This window comes from Loxodonta africana, chromosome 17 (assembly GCF_030014295.1).
Source record: "Loxodonta africana isolate mLoxAfr1 chromosome 17, mLoxAfr1.hap2, whole genome shotgun sequence".
NCBI classification, from domain to species: Eukaryota; Metazoa; Chordata; class Mammalia; order Proboscidea; family Elephantidae; genus Loxodonta; species Loxodonta africana.
In genome coordinates, this window is record NC_087358.1 from 62039691 (window position 1) to 62058895 (window position 19205).

Below are 19205 nucleotides of genomic sequence, written 5' to 3' on the forward strand. Positions count from 1 at the left end.
GTGAATGGCCATCTAAGATACAACGATTTGTCTCTTCCAGTCTAGAGCAAAGGAGAGTGAAGAAAACCAAAGATTCAAGGAAGCAATTAGTCCAAAGGACTAATGGCCCACCTAAACCACAGCCTCCTCTAGCCTGAGACCAGAAGAGCTAGGTGATGCCCGGCTACCACTATCACAACCGCTCTCGCCAGGAACACAATAGAAGGACCTGGTTAGAGTGGGAGAAAAACATAGGACAAAATTCAAATTCATAAAAAAGACCAGACATACTGGTTTGATAGAGTCTGGAGGAACCCCTGAGACTACAGCCCTAAGATACCCTTCTAACTTAGAATGGAAGTCACTCCTGGAAATTACTTTTCAGCCAAGTAATCACAAAAAACAAAACCAAACCCAGTGCCGTCGAGTCGATTCCGACTCGTAACGACCCTATAGACAGAGTAGAACTGCCCCATAGAGTTTCCAAGGAGCGCCTGGCGGATTTGAACTGTCAACCCTTTGGTTAGCAGCTGTAGCACTTAACCACTACACCACCAGGGTTTCCAGCCAAATAAAATAAACAATAATACCTGTGAGGAATGTGCTCCTTAGAACGATCAACTATTTGAGACCAAAAGGGCAACATTTGTCCAAAAGCAAAGATGAGAATGGAGGAAGAGGCAGAGAAACTGGACGAATGGCAACAGGGAACACAGGGTAGAAATGGGGAGAGTGCTGACATATTGCGGAAATTGCAACCAATGTCAGGGAAACTAATTTGCTGTGTAAACTTTCACCTAAAGCATAAAAAAATGTTCAAAGCAAACAAAAAACAAGTTTGAGAACAGTTCTTAGGGACCAGAGAGATTTTGAACAAGTGTGACTTTATATGTAGTCAAAGTTCTTGAGGCAGTTGCTGACTATTGCTGCATGGGATTTAAAATGATGAGTAGCATTGGTAAGGTGCCAATCATAGTTTCTGGGATTGGAAATCTATTGTGATAGCATTAAGAAAGCAAGAGAAGATGGAGTGATACAGACCCAGAATTATACCAGCAACATCTCAGAGTTATTAACCTATCACTAAAAATTTGAACCATTTTCCTTTATTAAAATACCCAGTGGTTTTCAGCCAAACACAGTTCCAGAGCTTTGGTTCTAAACAAAAAGTATTGCCTCATTATATCCTACATAACTTCACTGCATGCCAAATCCAACATGTGGGCCACATGTGAAATGAATTAGTTCTGACATAGACACTGGGCATTGTCAAGCTGACCTAACGTGTTTACTCTAGAGTTATGAGACATAAAATACTACCCTGCAATGCTTCATGGAAATCAAGTTCTTTTAGATTCTATTATATGTCAACCAATCTTCACAAGGATTGATTGCAAAATAAATAACCTAGAAATCACAATAATAAAGTACTTCCAGTTGAGTTGAAACCGAGCACCCAATCCCTGTTAATTGTCAAGAAGAAAATTTGGCAGAATGGTTGAACTCCCATTGATCCTGTGTAGTAGATACTCAACTTATATGCCTTGTAATAAAGACTCCAATTTTATAAATCATCATGAAAACGTCTGAAAAGAATCCATTCTTTTGCCCAGATAAATCAGTGTTGCAAAAAATCACAAATAACCAGGATTGTTCATTGTTTAGGACGTTCTAGTATCAGTTCTCCACAGATGGAATCCATTTGAATAGTTCATTTCTCTCTCCCCTTCCCTCTCAGGCAATCAAGATTTGCACCAACATTTATGTGCCCCAAGAAGGTGCTGGGACATTGGAATAAATTGACATATAGCATATACTGTGGACACCCAGATATGATGAAGATTTTGCCAATTAGAATTTCCAGGTTGAAGGAGATTTTTCTGCTGTGTTTCTGGCCTTCTAGACTGACTTAGAGCAGGCCCACTGTATTCTCTGGTTCAATTATTTCAAAGGCAGGTTTTAGGGTAATGTATCAGAAGTCCAGGGGACTCCCAGAATAATTCCACCTACAGGACCTCTTACTGTACAATTCAGAACAGGAGCGTCCGACACCTGCTTTCTCTCTGTAACCTGGTCCAGGGCAGTTTTGGAACAACATTCTGCCTCCACCACAGTTCACATCTAGATTTCAGAAACTGCAGGAGAGACCTTTACGATCCTAATATTCAGGTATGTACAAAGTATAAATGGCCGAACTCAATTAGCAGAGAGGTGCATTTCCAGGCAGGAATAGCTGCATCCTTTGGAAGGGTCCATTTTGCCAGTCTTGGAAACTCTTCTCCACCGTGGCATTCTTTGAGAAGATTATTCCCTCACTGACTACAAAAGAGTATCAGAACACAGGTACTATGGAGATGGATTTGGGCAGGAGGTCACACCTGTAGTAAAACTTTCATGAAGTTGTGTAAAATACGGAGAAAATAGAAGGGATAACAGAGAAGTGAAGGGAAAAACTAAACTCCTAGGTTTATTTTAATAGAAGACTTAAATCTCCAGTCCCCCATCTATCTAAACATTTTCATATATTCTTTCCAAATGACCGTCACCCCGTTTCTCTTACACAACCCTGAACTCCAAATGCTAATACAGCTAGACTGGTTCAAATGACCAACAGCGAGGGAGAAAGTTGGTTGTACCTACATTTTATTGAAGATCCTTCACTTACTAGAAATATTTTAGTATCTAATGTAATTAATGCCTTAGTATCTAATTTTAGTAGTAATACTTTTCTATCTAATACACATGGATTAGCTAATTTCATTATTTTTTCTAAGTCTGAAGACCTCAGCAGAAGTGACATGTTATAATTGTCACCCTTCTATCTGCTGTCATTAGCCTACAGTGTGTAAAACACATCATCTTTTAAATTTGGAGGTAGCTGATTAGAAATATATACATACCCACATAAAAAAACAAAAAATCCATTGCAGTTGGGTCGATTCCAACTCATAGCGACCCCACAGGACAGAGTAGAACTGCTCCATAGGGTTTCCAAGGAGCGGCTGGTGGATTCAAACTGCCGACCTTTTGGTTAGGAGCTATAGCTCTTAACCACAGCGCTGCATATATATACATACATACTTACATATATATATGTATATAACTTAATAGCTATTTAAGAAACATTCTAAATGAACTGTGTTTTTTCTAAGAAGAATGTAAAAGGAGATTCGATCTGCATTGGGAGGAAGGAAATAAAGAAACTGGAGAACCTCTCCCATTAAAAAAAAAAAACTTCAAGTGGCCTGTATTACTCACAGTTAAAGAGGGAAAGTTTTCTGCAATCATTATGTGCTTTTGTTCATACCCTAAAAGCATTACGGGTGAAATCACACCTTTGTCGTACTGGGGGAAAGAAAAGCAGCTGTCAGAGTTTGATGCATTTTCCAGTAGAAGAAGAAACCAGATACCAACTACACATGGGTTCAGTGTGGGTTCCTGGAACTGACAGCACATCAGGACATCTTATGAGGCTTGTGCGTGGCATGTTATTACAGTTGTATATCATCAGAGAGAAGAAAATAATTGCCTTTCCTTAGGGCATCGCTGTGTTGATGTCATATTCAATAACCCTGTAGTTGAAAAATCTATATATGATGGATGGAGTTTGGACTATCTTTTGAATTTAATTCCTTCTGTGCCAGCTTCTAAAGGCCCTGGTGTACCTGTCATTTTGAGAGGAGAGCATGCAGTATTTAGAAAATGCAACCAGGTGCTCCTCCTGCTAGATAACTAACTCTGGAAAAACCATTTGTCTAACAGTTACGATGGCCTCATTCTTCACTCTTAACCGTGCCACGGAGGAGCCGGTCTGAACTCGGAACCCCACACTGGGGGCAGTGCTCGGAGCAGCTGAAATCGATGCTGTGCGTCCAGAGTGATGTGTGGCTTCCCCTCTTCCAGGTTTGAGGGCTTCAGAGACGGAGCCAGCAGCCTCTAAGGTGGGGTCGCAGGCACTTCAGCAACACAGCCTCACCAAGAACCTTCCCGTGAAGACAGTACAGTACTACTTTTGCATTCGCTGATGATGACTATAGAGAGAACATTTAGAGCTTTGGATCTGATCCAGACCAAAAAGAAGCCAACCTAGATGCATTTTTAGGGGAACAGCAACTGCCTTCCTTCTTCTCTCTCTTTCCTTATGGCCAGTATGTTTTATCTGCTTTGGGTAATGGATCCAAATTTGGGCAGGGAAGTCTGGATTAGACTGTCATGCATTATATTGGCATTGTAACCCAGATGCCCCTATATCATCAGCATTAAGGTCTGACCTTGGGACTCACCTTAGAATTTGACTCCCTGCGTGGTGCAAACGGTTAAGCACTCAGCTGTTAGCCTGAAAGGTTCAAGGTTCAAGTCTACCTAGAGGCGCTTTGGAAAAAAGGCCTGGTGATCCATTTTAGGAAAACCAGCCATTGAAAATCCTGTAGAGCACAGCTCTACTCTAAAACACATGGGGTCAACATGAGTTGGAGTCAGCTCGATGGTCACTGGTTTACTGGTTTAAGGGGGTTAGAGATTAATCTCAGGTTCGATGCTGCTTTGGACATGGGGATGTATCCTGGTTTGGGACTTTATAACTGGACCCAACCTGGCCTCAGGCTGAAAGTGATATTTCCAGATTTTAAAATTTAGGTTTGTAATATGTAAGATGCAAATTAACCTGTCTTTTGAGCTCAGTTTTATGTCAGACAACCAACTAATACATAGTCAAAGAAGACCAGAACCTCATTAGTATTTACTTCACTAATTTGAAATATATGTAATAACCTGAACGAAGTCAATCTTGCCTCTGAGCAGAAGGTAAAGCCTTTTTAATTGTTAACAAGTTGGAGGTGAATTACTTAAATATTATTTAAGTAAATTACCTACAAATTATTTAAGAGAACAGATTAGGAAAACAATTTCCTTACCTATTAGCAGAGCTTCTTTCTCTGATTTTAAACCTTGGCTTCTTTTCTCAATATTGCTCTCTCGGTCTTGGTTGACCAGTGCAACCGTCAACACATTGATTTCCTATAAAGTTAAAAAACAAAAATCATATATGCGCTTATGTAGGTTCTGTGTATTTCCATAAAGCCTGCCAGGTCTCTTAAACTCACCTTATAAAGGAGTTCATCACTTCCATTTATAACAGAGGACTGACTCTTTTAAACAACTGATCTATTGGTCCAACAGAAGAAAAGTAATTCTAAAATTTAGGCTCCTAGCAACTACTCCCAGCAAGCTAAGTAATTCTCCGTACAAGTCACAAATTTGGCACACATTATCTTAGATTTTTGTCCATGTTTTGATTAAACTCTGCTAGCAAAAACCATATTTGACTGGAGCTAGCACTGCTTTAATATGTTTTATTTCAAATACAAATGGAGATTATTCTGGAAAAGCATACAGCTGACTGATGGTAATACTATCCTAGTAATTTGTGTGAGTGTATGAGGAGCAGGGCCTATTGGAAGGTGAGATGGAATTGGTGTTAGCAGGTATGGATGCTTATACACAACTGCAATAGGTAGATAAAGCCAAGATTGGGAAATTCTTTTCTTTCAGAAACTAAAAATGAAGAATTGTATAACAAGCCAGCGACACAGGAAACACTGAGGCTAGACTATTTTTAGATCTTTCTGTGGTCTTCTTAAATTTAAAAACAGAGACAAAGATTTAATTCATATCCTCCCAGACCTGATGTTGGGACTCAAATTGGACAATGATTTTAGTACAAAGTCAAATTTAATAATCAGAGACCTGCACACTAGAAAGAGTAAAGCCACAGAATCCTTGAGGATTCTGGAAGGCAGAAGCTCATCAAAGATGGGTCTGAAAGAATGATTAATATCATGAGCAAAGAGTTAAGGATGCTGTTTTCATCAGATGTTGGGAAATCTTCTGCAAGAATAAAGGATGGGGAGATCAGGTAAAGTGGACAAAAAATAATTGCGGAGGCAGGTGTTACTAGGGCTGGAACTAGTTATGGGATAGATGTTTAGGTAGTTTATACACAGTAGCAAAACTGGTCAGATATAAGAAATTTTGGGGCTCATGTTGAACATGTAAAGAGCACAAATCCCGTCTGAAGGTATCTGAATAAAACTATGCACACAGTGAACGTCAATCAAAATAGATCTGTGGACTGAGCTTGACCTATGGGTTGTTGTTGTTGTTAAAATTGTTGTTGTTGTTAGTTGCCATTTACTCAGCTCCTACTCATGGTGACTCCAGGTAAAACAGAATGAAACGTTGCCTAGTCTTATGCCATCTTCACGATCATTGGTATGCTCTAGTCTATGACCTGTGGGGTACTACTTAGTAAATCAGGGGAACTTAGAAACTTCTAGGAGAGAAGGCTCTTCTGAAGAATTGTGGTTGAAATATTTGGAGAGCATGTTGGAAGCTCCTCTAAGGGTAAGAATTATCAGCTGAAGATTGAGTGATCAAGACTGAGAAAGAGGTGAAGACGGTAAGGTACTGAACTGAAGGAAGTACAGTTATCTGATGAGCGATCAGAGGGAAGATCCTGGTTCACCAGAGGGTATCAACTGGGGCCTGACGTTTATGATTAGAGTGTGGCCATGAGGACATGGGTCAGATGGAGTTGGAGCTAGCCCAATGGAAACACAATGCAGAACTTTAAAACAGAAAAAACTCAAAAGTTTGTGTACATAGGATTAGAACATTTTATAAAGAGTAATTACAAGGAAAGGACTAGGAATTCCTTCTGTGATGGAAGAGCATGTGGTATTTTCAGAGAGGGACGGTGTGTACTGTTCATCGTTCTGTGCTAGTAGGGTCAAGGAGCCTGTGGAGTTCTGCCAGTTGTGTTCTAAGGACAGATGGGCTCTGCAGGGACATGACACTGACCCTCCAAGGCTGGGATGGTAAGATTGGGGAGCAGAGTAGAGGCTGGGCCTCTATAAAGGCTTCCCAACAAACACAAGGGGTTTAGGAAGAAAGGGAATGGAAGAACATTAAGTAGGATGATGATTATATCACTTATTAAAAATATAAATAATGAACCCAAGAGATGAGTAGAAACAGAGTCTATAAGATAGGGTGATCTGTTCACTGCCTGGATGATAATTGAGGCCAAATGAAATTACTCACAAGAGTTTAGGAGACAACAGGCCCAAATTAATTGCCAAGGCTGAGTGGTATCCTGGGGCCATAGTACAGTCGAGGATGGCAGGTTTAGTAAGGGAGATGGACCACAGAGGGCAGGCAGCATGTAAGGAGCCAGCACGGAATGGCAATGGAAGGGTATACAGAGACCACCCAAGAATGCTGTCAGGCATTTGTCCCCATGTCCATGGTTGAAGTCATAAAGAAAGGGGGACATTGACCAGGGCCCCAGTAACTGCTGCTGAATCAACGATGTCTACAAGAGTCAGATATTGCCTGTTGCTGTGATGATGTTTTAGGGTTAGGCAAATTAAGAATGGAAATAATAGAGTTTCTAAAACCACTTTTCTAAGGAAATATTTCTTGGGATTGAATATTGTAGCCTTTGCTCTGCTGACCACAAATGGTGTACTTTTACACGGTCATCAGCAGTGACTCTGGAATGAGACACAACTCTCTGAAAGGCTCCTACCACAACCCAGAAGTCCTGGGCTGGACAAAAACCTAAGGCTTGGCAGACACATCAGCCTCTAGATACTTCTGTGAGTTCTGTCCAGGTTGGAGATGGTGCTGCTTTCCTGACTTTTCTAGCACGGAGAAGAAGAACTATGCAGAAAAATGGTACAAGACTGGATGTAGCTTATCAAGCAAGCTCCAAGGAGTGCTTTCATATTATAACAAACAGACATAGGGAATCTCTAAGACAGGAAATATCATTTCCATGATAGCAAAAGGTATGTCCAAGTATACTAACTAGACACTTGGGTCTATAATATCATTTAGTGGAATGGACTAACTTGTGGCCTCTCGAAAGAGTTACCACTAAGTGCCTTGGAGTGTAAGTCTACCTTGGGCATGACATAATCTCTGCCTCTTGCTGGCAATGTCACAGTTGATGAGATGGGTACACTCTCATGTAATACAGTTGTTTCCAAAGACAAATAAAAATTATAGTTAATATGGATGTGTTTTAAGGGCTATAAGGCAGGATAGTAATTTCAGATAGTCACTTTATGTGCTATGCTTTACTCTTTGCCCACTACAACAAAAGGGGGAGTGTTTTACTTACTAATGAATCATGGGTTCCTTAGAAAATAAGGTTAACTAGAATTGGCTATATTCATAAAAGTATTGTTCAACTGAATAACAGAATTAAAATTATTGGTATTCTGCAAGTTTGGGGTAGTCTATAAGTTATAAATTATTAATTAGATAAAAGCAATACCTGTCCTCTCTCCCCATGTTTTTTACTTAGTGTCTACAGTCTACATTATCATCCAGTGTTGGTTTAAAGAGCTCCATCATCAGACTGGCGAAAAGGAAAGGAACACACACAAGAGAACGTAGAATAATCCCCCAAGCCAAATCTTTGTTGTAGTTAAGCTAAGCCTGTTTTTACCTTCAGCCACCCAATAAATATTTATACCACATACATATATTATGTGCCTAGGAATGTGAAGTTTTTAGGGATAGTGAGTCCAAAGTGGCAGGGATCAGAAAAAAATTCTTATAAAAGATCTACAAGAAAGCTTACAGGACAAGATGGAGCGGGAGAAGTAGGCAGATCATAGTAAGGAATATGGATTTTATCTGGAAGGCTTAACTTGTGAATAGTTTCAGTAAAGGAGTTATACAAACAAATCTACATCTTAAGATATTTGTTTGGAGGCAACTGAAACTTGAGGCAAGGACTCCAGGTAGGAGTCTTTTAGTTTATCTTTTGATGATGAGGGTCAAATCCAAGACAATGGTGTACAGAGTACAAACTTCAGAGATATTTAGGAGATGGAATTTAAAAAAATCTGGTGAACCAGTAGATGAGAAACATACTGAGGATGCCTTGGTGAAAAGGAAAATAGGGAAAGAAGCAAAGTGTGGGATATGATGATGAATTCAGTTTTGGAAATGTTGAGCTTAAGGTTTCTCTGACATAATCTTGTCAAGACATCTGGAAGTAGGATGTACAGGTTATGAACTTAGAAGCAAGGCCCTGGCAGACTTATATGGTCCATTTATCAGGTTTGTGTTTGCAGCAAGCAATCCAGTGTCTCTTTTGGGACACAGGGAAGGCTTGCTTATTGCTTGATATAGAGAGATGGATTTCCCAGGCTCAGTGACTCTTTCCTATAACGCAACCCACTGCATGCGTAGGCTTCCACTTGGGCCCTCTGTGTTGTCCCCTGTGGGATCCAACACAAACATGATGCTTATGCTGCTTGCTGTCTTCTGAGTAATAAGGGCCCTTTGTCTCTGACCCAGGAGTCTTATATCTCCTGCTAACACTCATGAAACTGTAACAGATTAATTTATTAGATTGAAAGTAGGATAAAATCACATTCCAGATTCTTTTAACCTCTACTTAATGGAATTCACCAATCCCTGAGCTCTAAGTTTTCCAAAAACCTTATATAGTATTAGCAGTTTGCTCCACTTGGAGAGATTGTGCCTGACTGCAATAGTTTTCCCTTATGTAAGTAAGCAATAAAAATTCACCTTTGTGTCCTTTATTTCAGGTATTGAGTGATCTGATGATCAGACAGTTAAGGAGGTTCCACTAATATTATTTTGAGGACCCTTCTTTGGCAGCATTTCAGGGAACTCTCAGACCAACAAGTACACTTACTAGGCCCTTTCCGCCTAAATTCAACGTGTCCATCTGATTTGCTGCCATTATGTCAGCCTCAACAACAGTATGATCTCTGGCTGGTTTCACTGAACTACTGTTGCTGAATTTATTTTGTTATCCTAGCATTTTTAAGGCTATTAGATCTAGGTCTTTGTATAAAGTAATTAGACCTCTGATTTCTAGGTACACAATTTGTAAATATTTTTGTTTAATCTGTTTTTTTTTCCTGCTGCTTGCTTTGCTTTTGCTCTTTTTCATCATTCATGTAGTCTTATCTCTCATTTTAACAAGACTTCACAGAAACATTAAGCCTACTCTGTTTTCTTGGCTTTCACGACACCATCCTGTGCTGGCTTTTCCTCTTCCTACTCTAACTGCTCCTTCTGTCTCCTTTGCCAGATTTTTTTTTTTTTTCTACCTGGCCTTGAAATATTGACATTCTTCAAGCCTTGGACCCAGGCCCTCTTCTTGTATTTCTTTATGTCAGGGCTTGTCAAACTACTGCCCTGTGACTGAACCCATGAGGTAAGAATGAATTTTGTATTTCTAAATGGCTGAAAAATCAAAAGCATAATATTATGTGACATATGAGGGAAAAACAGTCTTACATGTTTTTGTTTCCAATTATTAGTCCTCAAGGACACCTTGAATTGAATTGGAGACTTAACAGGCCTGTATCACCACTTATCCTCTGTGGAGCACTCCCTGCTTTGAGAAAATGCTTTAGCAGATCATTGTATTAAACAGGCTATATTTTTTTTTTTATACAGACTAAAGTCCTTAACAGGAAGTGCTTATCGAGCAGAAAGACAAATCCATGGAAAAGTTCAAGGATTCTATTTAGATACACAAAATATAGGTTCAATTCCAAAAAAAAAATGGATGGTAATCAAGTTGTGAGGAGTCCCTAGGTGGTGCGAATGGTTAGTACACTTGGTTGCTAACTGAAAGGTTGGAGGTTCAAGTTTACCCAGAGCTGACTTGGAAGAAAGGCCTGGGGATCTACTTCCAAAAAAATCAGCCATTAAAACCCCATGGAGCACAGTTCTACTCTGATACACAGAGAGTCTTCATGAGCCTGAATCAACTCAATATCAACCTGTTTTTTTTTTTTAAGTCAAGTTGTCAGATTCATGTGGATAAGTCTGGTGCAGTCAAGGTGGCTGTGGGGTAGCACATGACAAAACCTCAAATGGATATTTGCTAAAACCCTCCATGGAAACAATTCATCGCAGAAAAAACAACTTGACCATGGTATCAAACACCCTTGTTGTTTTTGTAAGCTGCCATCGAGTCGACTCTGACCCATGCTGACCCCTGTGTGCAGAATAGAATTGCTCCACAGAGTTTTCAAGGCTGTGACCTTTCAGAAGCAGATGGCTGGGCTTGTCTTCTGAGGCACCTCTGAGTGGGTTTGAACCACCAACCTTTCGCTAGTAGTCGAGTGCTTAACCATTTGCGCCACCCAAAGACTCCTCAAACACCCTTAGAAAAACATTTTCAAGGATATCAGAGGAAATAGCCAGTTTATGCTTCATCTCTAACTCTGGAAAAAACAATTAAGGCTGGAACCAGGCTCTACAGAATATTTTCTGGATGGGTTAAAACATTTCTTTGTTAAAAAGCTATGATACAAATTCCGGAGCCTAAAAAAATATTAGATTTTATATTCTTTACCTAGGACACTCTAATTTATCTATTTAATATTTGAGGAAAACATTTTACTGGAACACTGAATCTTAAATTATGGAAGTCGTTGCCCCTTGCTTAATTAAAAATTGCATTGTTCTTATTACCCTCCAAAATCCCTGAAAAGTGGAAGGTATCTTATCAGAATAGGAAAGTTTCATCATTAGGAACATTGAACAGAGCTTCTCCAGAGGGCCTCTAAAAGCAGTTTGTCCATGGAAGTTGTCTGCTGACCCAAGGTCCTTGGAACAAGTTGATGACTGTACCATGTATACAGCTTTCTCCCCAGACCATAAGTACACGGTACTCCTAGGTGCCTGAAATCACTGATTGTCATTCTCTCCTTTGACTACTTCATCATATTGTTCCTATTTACAGTTTAAGGTTATATACTTCTGACTTAGCCTGTAATTTTCCCTTACTAAATATAATACTTGCTTAATTTCTAAGCTTTACTAGGGACAATCACTACTCTATTTCTATAGTTCTCCTAAGTTATTGTTATCACGACCAATTTAAACAACTTTTGAATATATTTTGTGGGATTAATAGTTAGACCAGTCTAAGTATATGTATTCCAAAAACCCTCAATTAACTATATTTTCTTAGAAAGAGTCCACAGGGATAAAACCTTTCCTGGAAAAAATAATAGTAGAACCAACTTCTGAGGATGGTAACTCCATCCACAGGAGTTTCGTAACTGGAGGTAGTCATCAAAAATTTATACCTAACTTTGGATGACAGAATAAGTAATACAGCCCTTACTCTGGGAACACAACAAACCTTTCTTAGCCTAAGTACATACAGAAAATAGGAAAGCCTTGGATTTTCTTTTCGTCAACAAGGGTAAATCTGCACCACTGTGAATACTTAAATGTGCACATGGACTACTAATACGAAATGGAATAACCTATACATATATAAAAAAAAAAAATGCTTAAACTAAAAGGAATGGCAATATGGCTAAATAGCCAGGAAATGTAGGGAGTTGTTTTGGACTTGTTTTCCTGGGCTACCTTGGGCAATGGATTCTAGTACCTTCTTATAATAGTTTGTTATACTGGTTTGTCTCACTGTTGTTGGATGTTTGTTGTCCAGAGTCTTAAATAGTTCTACATAGCCACTGCCCCTGTGGATGATTCAATAAATGATTCAAGGACCAAAAAAGACAAAATCATGCAGATCAAGTCTTGAATTAAAAATGAGCTTTCTGGAAAATAAAACCTCATCTTCACAGAAAATATCTGGACAAACCTTGACAGTATCTTTTGCAGCTTTGACTGAGGGAAGGCAAAAAGGGAGTGATTGCTTAGGATTGAAAAGTCAATGGATGGTGATGATGTGGAAGCAACGGAGAGCTTTCATAATGCGGGGTATGAGGTGGGAGAGACTTGAGCGTGTTTCTTTTACATTCTCAGTGAATGTGTCCCCAATGAGCAGGAGACCTCGGGAAAGCCTCTAACCTCATTCAGTAGAAAGGATGCTACTTTCTTTCTGAAAGGAGGCCAGGAGGTAAACAAGGATGGATATGGATTAGTATAGAAAGCACTGCGTAAGGGACATGAAGTTAAGGGTTTCTGGATGATAGTCTTCATTTTGTCTATGCAAAGTCACTTATGGAAACTAAAGAGGCTTAATAAACAAGTGTGGCTTTAGAAGTTTTGAAGAAATAAGAGGTAGGTAACAGGAAGAACATAGTAAGATTTCCAGAGAGGCAGTCCCACAGATTAGCGGACAGTAGAACCCATGAATTGGTGAGGGCAGCAATCCATAATCTGTATGATCTTCCTCCAGAATCATCCAGCAGTCTGGATGTAGGAGAAGAAATATTGCTCTAGGACTGGATGTGGTGGTGATGGTGAGTTAGGGGACATATTTTATCATACCTAACCTTCAAACGGAGTCCCTTGGTGGTACAAATGGGTAATGTGTTTGGCTGTTAGCCAAAAGGTTAGAGGTTTGAGTTCATCCAGAGGTACCTCAAAAGAAAGGCCTGATGATCTACTTCCAAAAAATCAGCCACTGAAAACTCTATGGAGCACAGTTCTACTCTGAAACACATGGGGTCACCATGAGTTAGAGTCTACTCGACAGCAATTGGTTTGGTTAACCTTCAAAGGGGCAAAGGTATGAGGAAATTGCAAACACTGCTAACTGAAAGAAAGTAATTGAAGTAAAAGACCATGAAGGAAGAAAGTGGAACAAGAGAGTGGCTTATTGATAAAAAGGACACAGACGAGTTGGGGACTGGTGGTTTCAACCATAGCAAAGAACTAGTTCTAGTAGGAATGAGAGCGGGGTAGCTGGAACTAGGGTTGGTGATAGGGGAATGTTTAGATTCAAAATTTGAGATCTAGAACACTTATGGGATAAGAATGTCTATGACGTAGCCATGAGATTCAGAAACTGAAGCAGAGTGGAGGTGAAAGACACGAGAGATGAGAAGGCTATAGGACAATTGACCAGCAGCCACAGGAATTGTGATTTCAAGGAAATGCAGAAGAATCTAAAATTCTGAAGACCATTTATCATGTGATCACATTAAAATCCTTTATCCTGATAGATCTAATGTGCCCTGAAAAAGGATATGCCTGCTAGATGTTCTGGAAAAAATGTTTCAGATGCTCAGAGATCAGATTGCAAACTGGAAGTGGATAAGTATGGGCAAGGGTGGGAGGTGAATAAGGTTACTGAGGAAAAATTGCTAATGGTATATACAAAATATACAGCAGGAAGGAAACATTAGGATGGAAATCAAGAGCTTCCTCACAGTGAGATCTACTGGATTATGAAATAGTCTTCCAGGGAAATGGTGAAAACATCATTGACTTGTGACAGTAACAAGCACGCCACAGTAGAAAGTATACAACAGGTAACAAGGCGTCACTGGGAAGAGAATGAATAGGACTATCTAACAAACCTTTTATTCATCTACCTTTTAAGTTCAATTTCTGTGATATTTAGAAGGAATCACTAGAGCGTTCGAGTAGAGGTAGGTTTTCAACAATTAGAAGATAGATCACAGAGATTTTTCAGATTTCTTAAAGTATTAGTTATTTGAAGTCAGAAATTTCCCCTCTAGAGTCTTCATCAATTAAAAAAAATTACCTTGAGAAATTACCAGAGAAGATGTGACATCAAGTCAATGTCTTCAGAAGCTTTCCAGTGACTCATAGGAAAAAGTCAGAAGTCACCACCTGGCATTTTGTGGTCAGTTCTACCAAAACAGCCTCTTCCTTTATATGCTATGTCCAGTTATGTTCTCAAAAAGCCTTCTTCTCCCTTTTCTTAGCCACTGGTTACATTTTTATGTACAGCAAGTTTAGAAAACTCTTTTTCAATAATTTACTGAGCTAGAATTGTGCTTTGTTTTTTGCTTTTGTTCCTCCCCAACCTCTAACTACCAAGAATATGGCTTCTCCTTTTATTACTGCTTTATTTCATTAGTCCTGTGGCCTTATCTTTAGTGATGTTGTCTTTTTATTGCAAAGTTCTTGAGTACAAGGTGTACACATCCACTGTGTCTACTACTCACTACCCAAAATCTCAGCTTTCTCATCAAGAAACTACCCTCTGAAAGATTTTCAGTGACCCTCTTCTTGCCAAATAGTATTTTCTTACTATGTGATACTTGACACCATTGATCAAATCCTCTTAAACCATCTACCTTACTTGCTTCTAATACACAAGAGGTCCTGGTCTTCTTCCTTGTAAATTTTGCTTTGTCATCATCAGCTTTTTCTTTCCTCTGCCTGCCCAGTGTACTGGAGAAGAAGGTTACTCTTGTTCTCTTCTTATATTCTAAGTTTGGTACTCGCCAAGGTTCAATCCCCGGTTTTTCTTCTTTATCCCTCTTTTTCAGAGTTTTTTTAATTCTTCTGGGTTCAACTATCATCAAACTTGATTCTTTAAGCTTTTGCTCCTTATCATCCACTGACCACTGAGCTTATCTACTTGAATTTACCATTGTCCAATTCAAATTCAAAATGTATTTGATGGAAATTCAAAGTGATAGAAGAGACACTAGGTACTCAAGTTTTAACCTTGGCTCTTCCTCCAACAACTGGTTGACCTCGGGCAAGTTACTCAACATCTTCAAGTCTCAGATCACTAGTCTAAAAATGAGGAAGAAGACCAGGACCTCTTGTGTATTAGAAGCCAGTAAGGTAGATGGTTTAAAACGAGTTGATCAATGGTGTCAAGTAATGGTGTCATCTCTAAATAGTGCTCCTTGGAGCCCCATCAGTTCTACAGAAGAACGTAAGCTTCATTTAAATAAATGTTCTTACAACAACAACAACAACAAAAGGAGCTGAATCCAAATTCTTCCTGATATGGTGTGTCTAAAATTCTATACTTCTATGTCTAAAACCCAATTCACGTCACCTCTCAAACTGCATTCTCTTCTAACTTTTCTATTCCTATTAGTAGCACCATCAATCTTCCACTTGCAGGGGTTTGAAACCTTCATCTGATCTTTGATTCATTCTCTCTTATACCCGAAGTGCCCTTCTCACAATCATTGCTGTATTTGAGCCCATTGTTGCAGCCACTGTGTCAATGCATCCCCTTGAGGGTCTTCTTCTTTTTTGCTGACCCTCTACTTTACCAAACATGATGTCCTTTTCGAGAGGCCAGCCTCTCCTGATAACATGCCCAAAGTACATGAGACGCAGTCTCGCCATCCTTGCTTCTAAGGAGCATTCTGGCTGTACTTCTTTCAACACAGATTTGTTCATTCTTCTGGCAGTCCATGGGATATTCTTCACAAATGCCATAATTCAAATGCATCAACTCTTCTTCAGTCTTCCTTATTCCTCATCCAGCTTTCATGTGCATATGAAGTGACTGAAAATACCACAGTTTGGGTCAGGTGCACCTTAGTCTTCCAGGTGACATCTTTGCTTTTTAACACTTTAAAGAAGTTTTTTGCAGAGATTTGCCCAACATGATACATTGTTTGACTTCTTGACTGCTGCTTCCATGGCCATTGACTGTGGATTCAAGTAAAATGAAATCCGTGACAACTTCAATCTTTTCTCCATTTATCGTGATGTTGCTTAAAGGTCCAGTTATGAGGATTTTTGTATTCTTTATGTTGAGGTGTAATCCATACCTAAGGCTGTGGTCTTTGATCTTCATCAGTAAATGCCTCAAGGTATCTTTGCTTTCAGCAAGCAAGGTTGTGTCATCTGCGTATTGCAGGTTGTTAATCCTGATGCCAAGTTCTTCTTCATACAGACCAGCTTTTCAGGTTATTTGCTCAGTATACAGATTGAATATGTATAACGAAAGGAAACAACCGTGACGCACACCTTTCCTGATTCAAGTGCTTTTAAGGAAGGTCAGTGGTTTGAACCCACCGGCTGCTCAGTGGGTGAAAGACCTGCTGATCTGCTCCCATAAAGATTACAGTCTAGAAAATCCTACAGCATGGCTCTATTCTGTCCTGCAAGGTCACCATGAATCGGAACCGACTTGACGGCAATGAGTTTAGGTTTTTATAGGTCACTTTCAACTTGTCAATGTCTGTTTTAAATCTTCAGATGCTTTCCAAAAACCCATAGGAAAAAGTCAGACATAACTGCCAAAATCCTATCCCCATTATATGTATGTCCGTCCAGTGAGGTTCTTAGAAAGCCCTCTCCTCCCTTTTCCTCGCCATGTCTTATTTACATCTTCATGCACAGCACAAGTCTCACATCTCTCAGAGGCATTTACCCCAGGTCACTTATAAGTCTGTCTTACCTGGATGCATTTTCTATGCCATTTATGTGGCTATTGACCATTATACATTTGGATAGAACTCACTTTCACCTGTGTTTGTTTCCTCAACAAAGCCGCTGACTTCCTAGGGCAGTCACCATATCCAAGTAAGGGAGGTGGCATGGCTGAGCAGAAACTGTTCTAATTCTGTCACCACTATTTACTTACCAGATAACTTTAGACAGGGCTTCCCTTTAAGCCTTAACTTTCTCTTACGTAAAACATGGATAATACCCTATGGCCATCCCCCAGGGTTGCTGTGAGGCCCAAATGTCACATGTGAGAAAGTGTTTTTGAAAGCTATAAAGGTGTAGGGATATATTGTGTCATTATTACTATGTCATTACTCACTTTTATTACTCACAGGATTGACTGGATACAGAACAGGTGCTTAATACACACCTGGGGAGCAGAATCCACCCAAGAATTAGGTACAGGATCTTGATTGCAGTCACATTAAAATAGGTATGCAAAAATGGGAACCACAGTTGTGCTCAAACAGTGCATATTTTCTGTTTTCTAAATTTTCTATGGCCATGTGATTATATTGTTAGCCTTATAATTAAAAAAAGGAATAAAAAGAAACCAAAGAAATACAGGTGTCATTTTAAAGGCCTTATGTAAGCACAGCCAATAGCTGAATACTTCATTAAATAACTCAGTAGGTCACCCTCTCCCCTCTGCCACACACCCTAAATGCGGAGACCACCACCGTGTGACTTCCCCGATGGCCCTCCAAGGACTGTCTACTAGAGCAAGGTGAGTGGAGTAGTTGACAAGACCTTCATGGCAAAGGTTCACCATGTCACCTCTCACTTTGCCAATACCAACCACAAGGCTCTCATTCCTTCTCTGCCCTCCTTGTTCCACGGCCTTTTTTTGCTGTTTGCTCCCAGGCCCTCATCTTAAACATCATCTTCATGAGCTCTGGGGACCCTCAGACCACAGTCCACACACCAATCTGCTACTTCTTGTCCTTTATTCACATCCTTTCAAAGTACCAAAAGCAATCTACCAAATGATATGTCCTCTCCATTAACCTTCAAGATATGCCTCTTAAGATCAGAGCTGTGATTGGGGGAGAAAGAAGTATGGAAATACCTCTCATACTTTCCTTTTATGAGCCAGTGACTAGTACATAGCAGGTGCCCAATGGCTGATCAACGAAGGGATGACCTATAGGCCTGGTAGTGTGGAAAAAAATGATGGCTTTGGAAATAAGACTTCAGTTCTGACTGCCACTGACTTGCTGTATTCTCTTTTTTTCTATTTTCAAAAAGAGGGATTTGATGTAGGTGATCTCTACAGTGCCTTCCTGATCTAAAATTTTATGCTTTCTCTGTGTCCTTTTCCCTGACTTGAAATTTCCCTTCAGATAAAGGCAGTCAATTTGGTACAGATAATATGTATTTATCCTGGATTTTTGATGCCAATAAGAATTAGAGAGAAAAGAGAAAGCAGAGGGACAAAAACAGTAGAAAAGGGATGACAGGAACCAGTGGTGAGTAAGCTTCAGAAGTCCTCATGTTTCCAGGAAAATGGAGTGTCCACCAATCCCCCGAGAGTGAGCAGGATCTCAGGAATTTTCTGTGGGTGAGAGATACTGAGGCTTAACTAACCTAAGTTTGACACTGCCAGTCCCCAGGGTCACAGGCTTCCACCCACCTGTGCCCTCTCCCAGCAGCCTGTGGTGTTCAGGGCCTACACAAGGGAGGCCTCAGAGGCCCAAAAGGCTTCAGAGTCAGAGAGATAACTTGAAAGCAGACACGAAGGGCCCTGCCCTCAGGCAGGATGCGGCGATTCATCACAATGCAGCCACATTTTACACGCTGAGATGTTCCACCTCATTGGTGCTCAATTGCTGGACTCGGAGCACAGGCCTTATGTCTTGAGACAACTCCAAGAATGGAGTTTTCTAAGATTTCCAATTGCAAAGATTAAAACAGGTAAGGACTCGTTACAGGTCATTAAAAGGATCCTTTAAAGAAAGACAGGTGAAAACTCAGTGTGGTTTAGGTGCCAGAGATAT

At 40.0% G+C, this 19205-nt stretch overlaps 1 protein-coding gene across 12 annotated transcripts in view; it reads right to left on the reverse strand.

The window, feature by feature from the left end:
* The window catches only part of ENOX1 (ecto-NOX disulfide-thiol exchanger 1), a 744157-nt gene that overhangs the window by 33870 nt on the left and 691082 nt on the right, over nt 1-19205 (reverse strand). For all 12 annotated transcript variants that reach the window (XM_064270093.1, XM_064270088.1, XM_064270090.1 and 9 more), the window contains one exon: nt 4893-4995. In XM_064270093.1, coding sequence (XP_064126163.1) covers nt 4893-4995 — 103 coding nt within the window. The remainder of the gene's footprint in view (nt 1-4892; nt 4996-19205) is intronic.